General features: G+C 46.2%; 1 protein-coding gene across 1 annotated transcript in view; it reads left to right on the top strand.

Annotated features, from left to right (window-relative positions):
- Window positions 1-9,662, top strand: part of grm1b (glutamate receptor, metabotropic 1b) — a gene marked incomplete at both ends in the record, with an annotated part of 18,315 nt that extends 8,653 nt beyond the window's left edge. Inside the window, 6 exons of the mRNA XM_080011878.1 lie at window positions 326-561; window positions 3,524-3,770; window positions 4,599-4,767; window positions 5,206-5,332; window positions 7,416-8,343; window positions 8,759-9,662. Coding sequence (XP_079868004.1) covers window positions 326-561; window positions 3,524-3,770; window positions 4,599-4,767; window positions 5,206-5,332; window positions 7,416-8,343; window positions 8,759-9,662 — 2,611 coding nt within the window. The remainder of the gene's footprint in view (window positions 1-325; window positions 562-3,523; window positions 3,771-4,598; window positions 4,768-5,205; window positions 5,333-7,415; window positions 8,344-8,758) is intronic.
- Between the last annotated feature and the right edge of the window lie 7,666 nt (window positions 9,663-17,328).

Raw genomic sequence — 17,328 nt, 5'->3', positions numbered from 1 at the left:
TGCTCATATTGGTCTCTTGCTGGTATAACGCTCATGATGGTATAATGCTCATATTGGTCTCTTGCTGGTATAATGCTCATATTGGTCTCTTGCTGGTATAATGCTCATGATGGTATAATGCTCATATTGGTCTCTTGCTGGTATAATGCTCATGATGGTATAATGCTCATATTGGTCTCTTGCTGGTATAATGCTCATGATGGTATAATGCTCATATTGGTCTCTTGCTGGTATAATGCTCATGTCAGTATAATGCTCATGTCAGTACAATGCTCATGCTGGTATAATGCTCATGTTGGTCACCGCTGAGTTCTTCGCTCCGCAGCGACGGCTGGGCAGACAGAGACGAAGTGGTGGAGGGATACGAGCACGAGGCGGTGGGCGGCATCACCGTCAAGCTGCAGTCTGAGGAGGTCACCTCCTTCGACGACTACTTCCTCAAGCTGCGGCTCAGCACCAACACCCGCAACCCCTGGTTCCCCGAGTTCTGGCAGTACCGCTTCCAGTGTCGCCTGGCCGGGCACGCGCTGGAGAACCTGAATTATGCAAAGAACTGCTCAGGTATGTCAAGCAGTTTGTCAGGAAATTACTTCAGTGTTTCCGGCGGCTTTTGCCCAGATGAAAATAAGAAAAGCTCCTAAACATTGGAAAAAAAAAGTCTCTGGATTAATGATAAGGAATTCTCATTAAATCAAGACAATAATGCATTTCTTTTTTTCATACTGTTTATATTTCTGGATGTTCTGCTCAACAGAGGATGATCTAGGTAAATTTTAATTCCTTTTACTTCGGCACTTGCAAGGGATGAAAGCAAACGCATTATCTTAACTTGGTTGGTGCCCCGAAACGATGCTCATCCAGCATGTTTCCAAACTTCCTTTTTATTATTGTTTGTTTGTTTATTTATCTATCTATCTATCTATCTATCTATCTATCTATCTATCTATCTATCTATCTATCTATCTATCTATCTATCTATCTATCTTATTTATTTATTTATTTATTTATTTATTTATTTATTTATTTATTTATTTATTTATTTATTTATTTATTTTTTTATTTTAATTTTAATTTTTATTTTTATTTTTATTTTTTATTCTTACTGCTTTCTGTTACACATTCCTCTTTAAAAATACACCATATATTTACGTTTCAGACTTCTGAGGCCATGAGGTTTCCGATTTCTTAATTAACTTTCTTATTCAACTGAAACAAATTGTCTGAAACAACTGCATTGATGAACGTAAATATAAAACGCTGCATGTAACGGCAGACAAGACGCCATTTCAAACCATTCAAACCCAGGGGCATTTTAACCGGTAACCACTCAAGGTTTCTCCAAAGGGAGTTATGTTTTTGTTTGTTTTTTTCGTCATCCCACCACCCTTTCAGCGGTTGTTTTAATCTTATTTGTTTTGCATTTTGTGCGCACTATCTTCACGAGCAGAGCTTCTTTTCCTTGTTATGCAAATTCCTCAAGCTTTCACAAGCCACTTTATTCTAAAACCATTAAAGTAGATCTCCCCTCCTCATAACTACAGATGGAGTTGTTTTGCTGTACTGTCATCTCTGTTGTTTTGTGTTTTGTATGTTTTTGTTTTGTTTTGTTATTGTTTGTGTTTATGTTTTGTGTATATTTTTCATTTATTTTTTGGTAAAGAACTCCAAGACGGTGAGTGTACTGATCCAATTGGACCCATAATAAAACTCACTTTGACAATATACATAGAGGTTTGCTGATATTAATTTGTGGTCATGTGTCGTGATGTCCTGTAAGTGGCCCCGTCATATTGTTGAAAGTGTAATATTTTATTGTCATATTAAACACGCTGTTAATGTCAGTGGACCTCTAATATATGAAGCTATTGGGATGTTTTTCCTTTTCTTTTTCAACACACGGCTGTGAGAGAAGAACAATTGGTTCCTGATGAGAGCCCAGGGTCCCACTGTGAATTAAAAAAAAAAAAAACAGCCCAATAACATTTGAGTGAGATGCCAACTGGCTGGTCTGGCTTAAGTTGCATGTTGGCGCGGGATAGTTGAGCCACTATTAGAACGATGCACTTAAATCAACGCCAATCTGTCGTGTTCTTCGAATATATCCATGTATATAACCCACGTGGTTAGTGCCACAGATCTGTCCTTGAGCCCGGACAGAGGGGGGCTCAGTTATTATCCAGTGGGTGATGCCCACATTGTCCCAGCAGCGCTGCAGTGCCGTGGTTTGCATGTCGGCGTAGTGTATTTCATCATGACTGAAGCAGCGTATTTCAGTCTGGAAGGAGATGGTCAAACCCAAGGAGCTGTAAAGTAGGTCAGCACCACCAGCATCAGCATCGCTTGCTGCTCCCCCACGGAATCTGAGGGTGATGTGTTTTTCTGTATTGGCAATCAGCGCGCAGTCAGGTGCCTTTTCAATTAGGACAACTCAATTCAAGCTGCCCGGTTAAGAAAAAAAAAAAGAGAGAGAAAGAGAAATTAACACAATCGCAATGGACGACGTGCATGCAGCATGGCAGCCCCTGGACGTCGCAGCCAGCCATCCTGGCACTCAGTCGAAAAGAACAAAGCTCCCTGTTTGTGGAAAAGAGCTCAATATGGCCTGCTGCAAAGGAATTAGGTGCACTTGGATCATTGTTCGGCTGCGCCGCCCGCCCCCCACTTTCTAACCTCACATTTTGGGGTAAAAATAGACTGGTCCAAGTTACTTTTTACAGAGAGATAGCATTCACACTATACAACTGCTTGATACCAGTTGTATACAACAATTGGAAGGCCATCACTCCAATTGGGGAATTATCGCAGCGCTTTGAAAATTGGCCAATTCTCTGGCTCTTGGAAAACTGGTTCATGAAGCCATTCAATGTTCAGGGGGCTTTGCACAAAGGACAGTAAGAAAAAAGAGTTTTCATCAACCCAGCAAGCTGCATGCATAGTGTCCATTGCTGCACTATAATCCCTTAAATGTATGATGCAGATTTCGATGGTAATTTTGACAACTGGCAAGTCAGTCATGGCCATAGATTTACGCTTGTTTGGCTTGCGGCTTGCATTACACTGAACTGATAGGGTGACTTCGAACAAGCACTGATATCTCATGACCCACCATGTTTGTCTGGGGAAAGAATTAACAGAGTAATGTTTGAATAAATTATATTAAGTGGTTCTCATGCTTGACCAAACATAATATGCCAGGCATAGTGTTTTAGTCATAATTAAATCATAAATCATGATTATAGACATGAAAACCAGTTCCATTTTAACAAGGTTTCCTTGGCGCCATTTTTCTTTCTCGGTAGCCTCTTCATCTCGAGAATAATCAGCACAATCCTCTTCTGAACACCCTATCACTCCTTTGTAAAACAGTGTATCTTGCTACACACATTACAATAGACTTGCAATTACAGCCTATTCATTTGCAGTCACAACACACAATGGGGACGCTTGCGGCACCAGCAGTACAAAGCGGAGGGGTGAGATGTACTCGAACATTATCATGATTGCGTGTTTATTGTATTGGCAGGATATGAAAGTCTGGAGGACAACTATGTTCAAGATAGCAAGATGGGCTTTGTCATCAACGCCATTTATGCCATGGCCCATGGGCTGCACGACATGCACAGCGTCCTCTGCCCCGGCCACGTGGGGCTCTGCGACGCCATGGACCCTGTCGACGGCAGCCACCTGCTGGAATTCCTACTCAAGACTTCCTTCGCAGGTGTCTCCGGGGAGGACATCTGGTTCGACGAGAATGGGGACTCGCCCGGCAGGTAGGTCAAAATGTCGACCAAGGCAATAGTAACAGCAATAGTTATTGTGGAGGAAAATGCCCCCCAAAAAACTAAATGTACATTATAGTTAAAAACAAATCATGAAACTCAATCTCTCTGTAAATATGTTCCAGAAAACACACAACAGTTGATTCTAGGTTAAGGACACCTCCAGCACTTTTGGGCATTTTGTGCCAGCTAAAATACATTGATTACATTAGACCACACAATCCTTTTTTTTTTGACAAATAAGTGATTTTTGCATCAGAAGTTCAAAATTCAAAGCCCTTGTTCAAAGAGTACTTGGCAAAAAGTGACATATGCTTATCCAGGCTGACAGGCCCAGTCTTAATAAAATAAAACCCTATCTTCATGCCCGTTCTGCCTCTTTGCACCCGAGCAACTAAGATAAGATAAGATAAGATTACATTAGATAAGATAAGATAACATAACATAAGATAAGATGAGAAAACATAACATAACATAACATAACATAACATAACATAACATAACATAAGATGCTCAGGAGCAATGAGGCAGAACGATTCCTATAAGTCAGCTTTCCACCACTAGTAGTCTAGTGGTGAAAAATCTGTTCTGGTATAACACTGGTTGCCATGGTGACAACATTCATTTACAAACTGCAAATTAACTGCACCCCGAACTGCAGAAAATCTGAGGAGCAAAGCAACAAGCGGAGAGAAAGTCTGGAGGCGTCCTTTAACTTATCAGAAACAGTGCACACGAGTTTCAAGACTCTAATTAGGATTCGGCGCCGCGTGCTCCGTCATGCACACATCTGACTCCCGGCCTCCTGTTAACCACAAGGTATGAGATCATGAACCTCCAGCGCATGGAGCCCGGCGTCTACGATTACATCAACGTGGGCTCCTGGCACGAGGGCATCCTCAGCATCGACGATGACATGCTCCAGAGGAACCTGAGCGAGATGGTCCGCTCGGTCTGCAGCGAGCCCTGCTCCAAGGGGGAGATCAAGGTGGGTCGCCGGGCCGTTCCCGTCACTCCCGGACGATAGAGGCCTCCTTGAAACCTATTGTCGATCACAACTCACGTGTACTGCGGGTGCACAAGCGTGTATTTGCTTGGCACTGCATTCTACTGTATTTGCATTTGACATGCATCTGCCATATCTGGATTATCGATTTAGAGTGTGGTTTATTCAAGAGTCAAGTGTATTTGTACACACAAGGCATTTGAGGGTATTCAGCTAATCAAATGCATACTTATTAATAGAGAAATCTTAGGTGACAAATTTAAGGCAGTAAATTTGGTAAAGGAAAAGCATTAGTAAGTCGTAAACAATACGTTTCAACTCAAAGAGACACCCATCGTCAAGGTACCACATTAGTAATTTGGGAACCCCGCTTGCAATTTGCAATTTGTCATTGCAATTCTGTTTTTTTCTGTCGCTCAGGTGATCCGAAAGGGCGAGGTGAGCTGCTGCTGGATCTGCACGGCATGCAAGGACAACGAGTTCGTCCAGGACGAGTTCACCTGCAAGGCCTGCGACCTGGGCCGGTGGCCCGACGAGGAGCTGGAAGGTACGACCGCCCGCTTTGGCCCCAGGCTTCCACTGCCCGTCGCAACCTGCCCGCCACGCCGTCGCAGTTTACATTTTGCTACCGCCGGCGGAGCAGTTAAAAGGTGTTCCTCAGGGGAATTAAACCCCCGGGAACAGTGCGGCGCTTGCGCTCAGAACGAGCCCCGTCGAAACCCCGGGATTTGAACTGTGATGGGATCCCCCGATACGTCAATCATCTCGGCCGACTGCGGAGAAACCGCACTAAATTCAACACGATTCCACGTTTGCATTGGAATGAGGGGGTCTGCACGTCCTCAAAATAATACGCCTTCAAAGTCACTCAATCGTCTTAGATTTGAGTTCATGAGGTCTTAATTTCACCACAAACATTTAATCCGACTTTAGCGATCCATGCGTTCCTTTATTTGTCAAAAATAAGTACGGAAAAAAGGTATTAAAATGTATCAAATTATCGAATGTTGACCGTGGCCATTGATGACGTATCTTGTCTTTCAGATACTGCATTTAATGAATCGCGTAATGAGACAATAGGAGGTCCACCGGTGTCACCATTAAGAAGTTACCCTCCTCAAAGCCCCCACCCTCCCCGCCCCTGGTGATCTGCTCTCAGTACAGCGTGTCCTGCTGCGGGTTTTCGTGGAACGATTTCACAAAAAATACCCTGCTCTGTCCTATTTCCAAAGCTTTCCCGTGACACCTGAGAGCCATTCATCATCTTCACCACTTATCCAGCCCTACTTCACTCAGCGCCTCTGGCCCACTTTCAAGGGCCTCCTGCGCTCTTCAGCGGCAAGACTCCTTCTTAACAGGATCCATTCCCACTTCTGCACCGTTTCCTCTCCTTGGAGCGGAGCTTTTTTTCCCCCCCGATACACCCTTTCTCGAGAGGCCTACCTCAACCGCGCTCGCTGATGAACCGCGATGAATCGATCGAGTTGGCTGAGGTCCGAGAGCCGAACTGGTTTCGGAGTGTCCGGAATTCGAGACGCGGGCAAAGCGCGCTCTGCGGGTTGGGATCCGTGAAAATGCAGTGATTTAGTTTCTCCTGCTGCGCCGGCCTCCCCTCGCTCTGCCTCGCCGCCGTAGCCAAGCTTGTCCCTTGTTGACTCGAAAAGGGTTTATTTTTAGTTGAGCTGAAAACCTACTTAAAGACTTTGCGTGTTTTCAAACCCGAATCAAAGGTCACACGCTGGGGTGTATCTGATTAGTCCTGAATATTACGGCAAATGTTTCATATGTAAATGTGTCGCTGCACTACGTTCCACTGCATTACATTTAGGCTTTTAATGAAAGAAATCCCTTTGGTTTTGTGTGGAACTCGTTTTACAAAACCTTTCTTCCGTGCCCGTTCGTGGTGATTTGCATCGGAAGGTGTGCTGTCGACGCAATGAAAGGCAGGGCGAGGAGAGTTCAAAGTGCTTTACGTAAGACGTTTAAAAAAAGCATTTGATCAAAACCGCCCGATAAGTAGAAGAATGAAAACACAGAAAGAAAAAGCTGCTGAAAAAAATGCTGATTATTCACTGATTCCCTGAATCTGAGAGTAGCGAGCGTTGGGAAAGGTCTACAGTCTCTTTGACCTAAGCGCGAGTGCAAACAAGCCAACTGCGAAAAGGTATTATCAGATGAATCGAAATTCATTGAGAAAATATTTTCTCTCCCTACAAGTGTTCCAATTAAAACAAAGACACCATTGCTGATGAGGACGCCTTTGGGTCCTTATATCGTATCTTTACATCTCTTTGAACATGTATCATTAATATGATTCTAATCAGTAATCACTGTAATCAGTTTAATCACTCTACTATGCCTATAAAGCCCACTGAAACATTTTGTTGTGAATATGGGGTTTAGTGCAACTGAAAGTTATTTTTTTATGAAGAAAAAGACCAGTCCAAGTAGAACGGAGGTCAGGCACGTGTTTGTGGGTGCACTGTACGCTGTACGTACCAGGCCAAGTGGCTTCTTCCATCCAGAATGGGATATAGCCAACACACTGGAACAGAAATGTTAAAAGTTTCATGAGTTGCTTTCAGGATACAGCATTTTTCTATTTTCATGTTCGTCTCTTCCCTCCTCAGGCTGCGAGCCCATCCCCGTGCGCTACCTGGAGTGGAGCAACCCCGAGTCCATCGTCCAGGTGGTTTTCTCCTGCCTGGGCATCCTGGTCACGTCCTTCGTCGCCTTCATCTTCGTCTTGTACCGCGACACGCCCGTGGTCAAGTCGTCCAGCCGGGAGCTCTGCTACATCATCCTAGCGGGCATCTTCCTGGGCTACCTCTGCCCCTTCACCCTCATCGCCCGGCCCACGGTGGTGTCCTGCTACCTCCAGAGGCTCCTGGTCGGACTCTCTGCGGCCATGTGCTACTCGGCCCTGGTCACCAAGACCAACCGCATCGCCCGCATCCTGGCTGGAAGCAAGAAGAAGATCTGCACCAGGAAGCCGCGCTTCATGAGCGCCTGGGCACAGGTGGTCATCGCCTCCATCCTGATCAGCGTCCAGCTCACCTTGGAGGTCACCCTCATCGTCATGGAGCCGCCCGAGCCCGTCAAGTCCTACCCCAGCATCCGGGAGGTCTTTCTGATCTGCAACACCAGCAACCTGGGCATGGTGGCGCCGCTGGGCTACAACGGCCTGCTCATCATGAGCTGCACTTACTACGCCTTCAAGACCCGCAACGTGCCAGCCAACTTCAACGAGGCCAAGTACATCGCCTTCACCATGTACACCACCTGCATCATCTGGCTGGCCTTCGTACCCATATACTTCGGCAGCAACTACAAGATCATCACCACGTCCTTCTCGGTCAGCCTCAGCGTCACCGTGGCCCTGGGCTGCATGTTCACGCCCAAAATGTACATTATCCTCGCCAAGCCGGAGCGCAACGTGCGCAGTGCGTTCACTACCTCTGACGCGGTGCGCATGCACGTCGGCGACGGCAAGATCGCCTGCCGCAGCAACAGCCTGCTGAACATGTTCAAGAGGAAGAAGAACACGGGGAATGGCAGGTAGGCTTTTCCACTAATTGGGCGTGTGAGCGAGCCCTGATCCCGAGGCACCACAGGGATGCTGCGTCAGTCTGATTGTAATTCACTGTCTGCGGACTCGCTGTAGTCACACTTGTAGAGACACCTGTTGTGTGGTGGGATGGATGTAGGTCAGTACTCTACCTTTGCTCGGCTGTGACAATTAAAGCAAAGCATCCCTGTGTGTCGTGGGATCACGTGCTGGATCACAAATGCAGGATATCACATAAGTTTGTTTTGAATTAATAGCCATCATTTTAATGCAGACAGACATTATTCTCACGTTACAATGAATTTAACCTAGCGATGCATCTTTTACATGAACCAGAAATGCTGATGTTTGTCTCCACTTTTCTGGGTTCCTGTGAAATAACAGCCATCTTTATTTTGTTCATAGTTCTAATGGAAAGTCTGTGTCATGGTCTGAACCAGGTGCAAGACATCCTCCAAAAGGGGATCACATGTGGCACAGACTGTCAGTGCATGTGAAGAGACAGGAGGCAGGTTCCAATCAGATGGCTGTCATCAAACCCTTAACTAATACCTACCATAACACTGCCCTGGAGTTCTCAGACCTCAGCACTAAGACTCTGTACAACGTGGCAGAGGAGGATGAGAACGAAACTGTCAGATACAACCCCCCTGCCACTCCCCCCATGATGGCCCACGGGCAAATCCCCACTAGTGGGCCTGTGAGGGAGGTGGGGAAGGTGGTGCAGCGCTACCCCCCTGAGCTCCTTCAGCAAAACAGCATCATACCCCAACGTGTCATTATGGCCCACGTGCAAGACGGCCTGGCGGGAAAATTCAACAGCGACATTGCAGAGCGCGGCGACCGGATCAGCATGCCCGAGTTGGTGAGCGGCGGTATGCCCGTGTACCACCAGGCCCACCTCATCCAGCAGCACCAGGTCCTGCCCATGCAGCTGGACCCTTTCGACGAGGGCCTGGCCTCCCCCCTGGAGGAGGACGATATGGAGAGCGAGCGTTTCGGTCTGCTCAGCGGGTACATGTACGACAACGCCCAGATTCACGAGGAGGAGGAGGAGGAGGAGGTGGGGGAGGAGGAGGAGGAGGAGGAGGACGGGGACGAGGACGGGGAGGCGGTGGCTCAGATCAAATTAGCGATGGACGATCCTCTGGCACTGATGCCGCCCTCCCCGTTCCGCGACTGCGCGGGCTCCCCGGCGAGCCTCTACCCCAACTCCCCCGTGTCCGAATCCATTCTGTGCACCCCTCCCAACGTGACGTACGCCGCTGTCATTCTGGGCGACTATAAGCAGAGCTCCTCCACCCTGTAAGGGGGTGGAGAACCGTAGCACGTCCTGTCCTCCATTGTGGTTCGTCTTGTGCGTGACTTATTCCCGTCGGCCGGAGAGGGATGAGAAGCGACTGATTCATGTTACATGAGCGCTTTCATGCTTTGACCCGATTGATGCCATTTACACGATAAGGGTGAGCGTTCAGCGCACCAGAAAATGTTAAGTTTCTCTTCTAGATGTTGTCGACGATAGTGAAGGAACCTGCCTGTTTCAAACAGATTATTTCTACTTGTGTAAGCTTTTGATTGAATCTGAACTCTGTCTGTGTATGTATATGTTTGAACTTAATACATTTAAATAACACAGGTAGTACATAGAATATACTTTTATCAATAGGTTACGTGAAAAGAAATTCACAACTTGAGAGTGAAAGACATTTGTTTGTAATGCCAAACATTTACATTTCTTATCCAATGTTTTTCGAACAAAAAAAAACAAAAAAAAAACTAACTAAGAAACATGATCAACATTAAGTGTTAAGTTAAGTGTTAATGATAATCCAGAACATAACAGATGGTAAGTTTACGGGTTGTGTATCATATGCTTTGAAAAAACCGAAGGTGAAAATTAAGTCGTACAAATGAGGTCGCTGACAGTAACAGGGCGATTTTAAAGAGGTCACATTTTGACGAGGTGATCTGGTCAAAATATGAAAACGGGAAAAATCCCATAATGTGTGAAGTTCAACGTTCCCTGATCCAAGCGGTAACGCTGAGGGGGCTCGCTCCGATCAGAACGTGCTGTAGCAAAGCATTTTCTAAAGTGCCACGTGCCATTTTGTCATGGAGATTTCATTTTTTTTTTTCTTTTGTAAAGATAGATCATTTCTATAGTCTGGGAACTTTTTATCTTTTTTAACCAGCAATCCGAATTCATAATTCTGTAGATGATTGTATAAGATCACAATGACATGCCATAATGTTTTGTGAATGTCATCTCCAGATGCATTAGGGAACAGAGATGTTGCATCGACTATTTATGATTCTATAATTGTGCGTTGGGGGTATGTAGGCAATCATTTTTCCTAAATATTTAGACTTTGGGAGCCTATCAATTATTTAATGTGTTGTAGTGCTTCTGTAACTATTACTGATATTACTAAATAAGCTATTTTGATAGGCTTCCGCCTTAAGTAAGTATATGAAATTAAATCATTGCTAGTTGAAACATATTTGTGGTAGTGGATTTCAGAGACATGTTTGATGGGAGTAAATTAAAATATTTTTTCTGCCTTTGCGTTGTGTCTTTTATGGGGGAAGAACGTCCGCAGCGTAGCCAGTGCGTAGCCCCCCCCCTCCTCCCCATCTCAAAGGGATAAGGTGAATTAAGGTTTTGGTTTGGAAAATGGCACCAACAGAGGTCTTTGACGAGCAGAATCCAGTCTGAGACACAAAAAGACGTTTGCAGACGTAATATACGCCTTTACATATTTGCCTTTATGTCCAAGATAAATTAAGTAATCTTGAGCACACACACGCACGCACGCGCGCACGCACGCACGCACGCACGCGCGCACACACACACACACACACATACACGCACACACACACACACACACACATATATATTTGATCGGCCACAACACAAAACATAACCAAAAGTATTGTGTAGCTCCCCCTCTTGCCGCCAAATCAGCTGTGACCCGTGGAGGCATGGACACCAGACTCTGAAGGTGTCCTGTGGTATCTGGCACCAAGACGTTGGCAGCAGATCCTTTAAGTCCTGGAAGTTGTGAGGTGGGGCCCCCATGGATCGGGCTTGTTGTTCCAGCACCTCCCACAGATGCTCCATCGGATCGGACCCCAACCCCGCCCATCCGCATGATGTAGAAGAAAACGTGATTCATCAGACCAGGCCACCTTCTTCCATTGCTCCATGGTCCAGTTCTGACGCAGTCCATTGTAGGTGCTTTCAGCGGTGGACAGGGGTCAACATGGACACCCTGACGCTCACGCTCCCATACGCAGCCAGCTGTGATGCACTGTGTGTTGCGTTCAGCATTCACTAGTTCACCAATTTGTGCTGCAGTAGTTTCTCCTGTGGGGTCGGACCAGACGGGCTAGACTTCACTCCCCACGTGCAGCAATGAGCCCGTGGTCACCTATGACCCTGTCGCAGAGTCACCGGTTGTCCTTCCTTGGACCACCTTTGGTAGGTAGTAACCACTGCATACCAGGAACACCCCGCAACACAAGACCTGTGGTTTACTTGCTGCCTCATACGTATATCCCACCACTTGACATGAACCATTGGAACGAAATGAACAATGTTATTCACTTCACCTGTCAGTGGTTTTAATGTTGTGGCTGATCGGTGTGTACATACAGTATATATATATATATATATATATATATACACACACCGTATAAACAGTAGGTACATTGTACATTTCTGACAGTTTACCCATCTAACCTACAATTCATTCATTGAAGAGAGGAGTTCTTTAGACAGCCAAACTCAAAAGTATATTACACTGAAAATGACAATTTGGCTCTACATAAACAACCGGTGCCTTTCCTCACAGCCAGGAGCAGTTTAATAAGATGCCCAGAGTGATCTACATGGAGGCAACGGGAGCATTTGTTGTCTTTGACATTTCAAAACGTCCCACCTCGGAAGTCACATCACAGAAGAAGAGAGACCTACAGATCGCAAAACGAGGCTTGACAGCGCATCCCCACCGCTCTTCTAGCCGCTAAACGAGCCTTTGCCCCACCCAGCGGATCGCATCTGCAAAAGAAAGCAGCTCCCAGGGATGGAAGAGATCCCTGCAAAGGCCTTTATACCCCCTGTAACCAGAGTTCCTCTCACAGTAGCGTAGAGGTAAATCTCAGGCTGACTTGGACGAGTAAACAGTGTAGTTTTCAAACAGATACACAATTTTAAATATCCAATGTCCCCGCGGTTTATGCAGAACAACGTGAATGTTGATGAGGCGGCTGGCCTCCTCGTCGAGCGCGTGGCGCTCTGCGACAAAGGCCTGCCTGATGAAGGGTTCCACGGGGACGTGATCAAAGCGAACCGGGCACCGGGGGGAGACGGGGAGCCGACGCGGCGCGGTGCCGCTGGAACTCAAGGGCTCTGAGGCAGGGAAACACACAAAGACCACCGCCGGCGGCTAAACAGCCCGACAAAACTGGCTCTTTGATTCCCAGCCAGAGAGCTCTGCCGCCGCTGTGCAGAGGGGTGTTTCGGGACGCCTGTTCGGCCGAGTGGCGCGCCCACTTTAAAACAGGTATAATCCCTTCTCTGCAGTTTGGGGGGAGTAACAGCCAGTTTCCTGGTCGGTATTTGGACTGAGTGGGCTGTCTCATTAACTCCTCCGTGGAGATGTTTGAGCTCATTTCTCCGATAATCCATGGATACAGTCGGCAGACTAATAAACAGAACAGCGTGAAGCGGGGCCTGCTGGGAAAAGTCTGTGTGACACTCACAGGAATCGCTGACTGATGACCTACTAAGACGAATGACTGGGAGCAATGAGACGATCGCAAAATTGCATTGGAAAAAATAAACGGCGAGTATGCAATGAGGAAGCAAACAATAAGTCGCGACAATCCGCTCCTTTCTTATTTGAATTTGGGTTTTTTTTGTTGCCGTTGGGCGTTTCGCCTTTTTAACTGCGTCTCGACGGCAAGTGTTACTCGGCTGTTATGCAACCCCTGCGTATCATTATCCGCTAATCACTTCGCTGTGCGAGACGCTCACAGCACATGGGCTCGGCAGACGGGCTCCGAGCGGCCAACAGGAAGACACCACCGCCGCCTGATTCATCTCAGGGGCTTTCGTGAGGAAAACGCGAAAAACGCAGCGCGCCGCAGCGCCGACACCCCCCCCCCCCCTCCCCCCAGGAGGGAGGCGCACCAGAGACGAAACCAAACACGTTCAAGCGGGTGTATATATATATATATATATATATATATATATATACAATATATATACAAATTATGTAAAAAAAAAAATATATATATATATATATATAATTATATTTTATATATATATATATATATATATATTTTTTTTTTTTTTTTACATAATTTGTGTTCCTATGTAAAGACCTATTTAGTGCATTGATGTAATCATTTAGAAGCAAAATTTAAAGCAATCTCTCTGAACATGCTTGATGTGCTCACACATTTTTTTTTGGGGGGGGGGATAACAGACACATACTACACGTTATAAATAAAAACAAATTGTATTTTATTCTAACGGTCATCTTTAAAATGATTGCTTCCTGTAATATTTGGATTCTACACTGTTACTTACGTACTCTACGTTATAAATAAAAACAAATTGTATTTTATTCTAACGGTCATCTTTAAAATGATTGCTTCCTGTAATATTTGGATTCTACATTGCTACTTCTACATCTAGTACAGTCAATATCGCAATGAAATGAGCTCTAAAAAACAAAAGAAAAGAAACGTTTCGCTCTAAAAAGACGTGACCTAACCCCGGAGGAGTTGCCGGCAAAGCAGCCTACGCGACAGCCCGCGGTGGGCTCGGTAACGGCGGCGTCGCGACAAGTCGTCTAAACGCGCTGCTCGCGCGAGTGACACCCTTGCGACAAGGCGGACAGGCGCTACTTCTGCGCATCCGTCCGCCCCGCGCCGTCCTGGGCGGCAGGTTCACACTGCGACGTCCTTGCCGTGTGTCTGGGGACTTGCTCCACATCCCCGCCACCGGGTACCAAACACCTAACAGCTCCCGTCCTCCCCGGCCCCGGTTAGGTGTGTGGGGCACTTTTTATTTAATTCTATCTATCTATCTATCTATCTATCTATCTATCTATCTATCTATCTATCTATCTATCTATCTATCTATCTATCTATCTATCTATCTATCTATCTATCTATCCATCCATCTATCTATCCATCCATCTATCTATCCATCTATCTATCTATCTATCTATCTATCTATCTATCTATCTATCTATCTATCTATCCATCTATCTATCTATCCATCTATCTATCTATCTATCTATTTATTTGTTAATTTAGAAGCAGATTCCGTTAACCTTGGGTCCTCCCACGGCGTCTTTTATCACACGCCACAACGTTTGAGGATCGGGGGAAGGCCGCTCCAAAGTAAACCAATGAACAAAAACACGAATTGATATGAACAATTTGTGCGTCACTAATATCATCGTCATTAATGACATCGCTGTTGTCGCTGTTGTCATTGAGACGCGAGTGGGCCGTTTACGCGTCTCCTCGGGGAGAGCGGCCGAGAAGTATCGCACAACTACTAATTATGGGTCCACGTCCCAGATAGCGGAGACCTAGATTCCGGGAGTCAAACGCCCCCCCCCCCCCCCCCCGACGCTCCTCACAGTCGACACCAAGGACTCGGGCTCCTCGGCTCGGCGTCCACGGAGGGAGCCCTCCGAGTGAAGCGTCCCCGCTCTGCATTATTGATACGGCCTTGTTTTCTCCGGCCCTTCCGCCGAGCGTTTATGTTTTGGCAGCTCCTCCCGCGGGTGACATTTCAGGTTGGCGGAAACTGGGGACAGGTTAATGGTTAGTACGTCACGCGTGGGGCAGCGCTCGTCCGCTCCTTGATGTGTCGTCGCTGACCCATCTCTGAAGACCCACCGTAGTGTTATTTAACCGGTTATTCGCTGCGGACGGCTGGGAGCGCGGCAGTGAGCCCGACTGGAAGTTTCAGTTTCGGGGCATTTACCTGTTAACCCATTCACCTGGAATATATTGATTTTTTTTTTTTACACGTCAACACAGCTTGTCTTAAAAAACAAAAAAAAACAAATAAATAAATAAATAAACAACAAAAGTAAAACCCTGAGAGAATAGAATATTCAGATGTCTTCGTACCTGTCAGGGCGGGTCTGCCTGACCGGTGACTGCAACTGGCCACGGGGGTCTTTTTGTATCATAAAGTGGAGCTTTTGGATTCACAGTTTTGCCATTTTGATTTTTAAAGGGCTTGTGTTATAGTTCAAGGGTCAATCGCCTTTACGTAGTATATACATGGAAATAAGTCCTTCACGAACCTCTAGTTTGGAAACCCAGCAGTTTACTCCTTTGGACTGTATCAAATCATGGCCACTCCTGGATCAATTTTGCAATCTTATAACGCTCTCAAAGTATCGAAATCTGCCTTTTATAACCGTAGAGACGTTTCCTGTCGGGCGCCCATTCACAGGGAGCTGTCCGTAGTTCTGAATCCAGCAGCGGGCGCGCTCCCCCCGGGGTCACGCTCAGCGCTCTGTTGGCGAGTGGATTGACCGGAGGAAGATATTGGTGGACCGCGCCATCTAGTGGACAGGGTGGCCATGCGCATGGGTAGAAAGCGGATAAAGCGCTGGCGCGGAGGCGTCGATTCGGACCCGAAAACTACGGCGCTGAGGTGGAACACCGGCACGCTCCTGTGTATCTACGCTCTGATCGAGCAGGTGGGAAGAATCGCAGGTTTCAATTAAAAATTTTTGTGTGCCCGGTTTTACGTCAGACACAATAACAATTATAATTCGAATTATATTTACAATTCTAAATTTAATTCTAATTCTAATCGTAGTAAAACTCAAAATGCGTTACATCGGGGGTCTCAAACCGAAATGACCTGGGAACCACTGGTCGGGTTGTCTTGACGGGGCGGTATATTCAGGGCAACATAAATGTTAATGAAGCATTGTGCTGAAATAAATTTCCGGGCTTTATTGAACAATATATTATAAATGTGTCGCGGGCCGCGTTTAATTGTCCCGCGGGCCGCATGTGGCCCCGGGGCCGGTAGTTTGATACCCCTGCTTTACATGAATAGAGAGTAATCAAATCGTAGCAATAATAATAATAATAATAATAATAATAATAATAATCACAGTAGAGGTAAAGATAATAATGAATAAAAAAGCATTTCGTAAAAATCAATAAATATTATGCTTAGTTTCAGATTTGGGCCAATAATTCAGACATTGAACGATGAGTCAGTGAATGATAAAAAAATAAATAATAATAATAAAATCGGTGAATGAGGAAATACAGAGCGTTTTCCACGCGGGCACAGTAGAATGGATCCTCCCGTGTGATATGTGATATGTGATATGTGTTATGAATATGAACAGCAACGACGACAATGATGGGAAGGCGCAATATTAAATACATAGAAGAAATACACTTTTCACACGAACGTCATCGCACGTGTTGTGCACCTGCCATAAATGGCGCGATGCTATTATAACAACAATAAATAAATAAATACATAAATAAAAATTAAAAAAAAAATAAAGAAATTATAAAACGTTAAAAAAATAATAATAATAAAGAACGAAAGAGCCGAAAAATGAGCAGACCTCCGCCCCCCGGACCCCCCGTCGACGCCCCCAGCGCCGTGCCCGAGGTCTCCATCCGGGTGTCCGCACTGCGCATGCGCACGCCGCGCTGCAGCGCCGCTCTGAGTCTGCGCTTCCGTAGCGGGTGTTGCTACCAGCGGCGCTCGGGCTGGGAAACGGCTCACTCACGGGAAGCGGCGGTCGCGGTCGAACAATGTCCCAACCGGCGACGGCCACCGCGGATTAACTCACCCCGACCCCGGATAAAATAACATATATACTTCGGTCGACGCGTGTGTGCGTCCCGGGAGAGCGTCGGCGCCACCCTCCGTAACATGTGAGATTAACACGGCGCGA

Source organism: Zeus faber, assembly GCF_960531495.2.
Source record: "Zeus faber genome assembly, chromosome: 13".
Taxonomy (NCBI): domain Eukaryota; kingdom Metazoa; phylum Chordata; class Actinopteri; order Zeiformes; family Zeidae; genus Zeus; species Zeus faber.
This window is presented reverse-complemented; position numbering and strand designations above follow the sequence as displayed.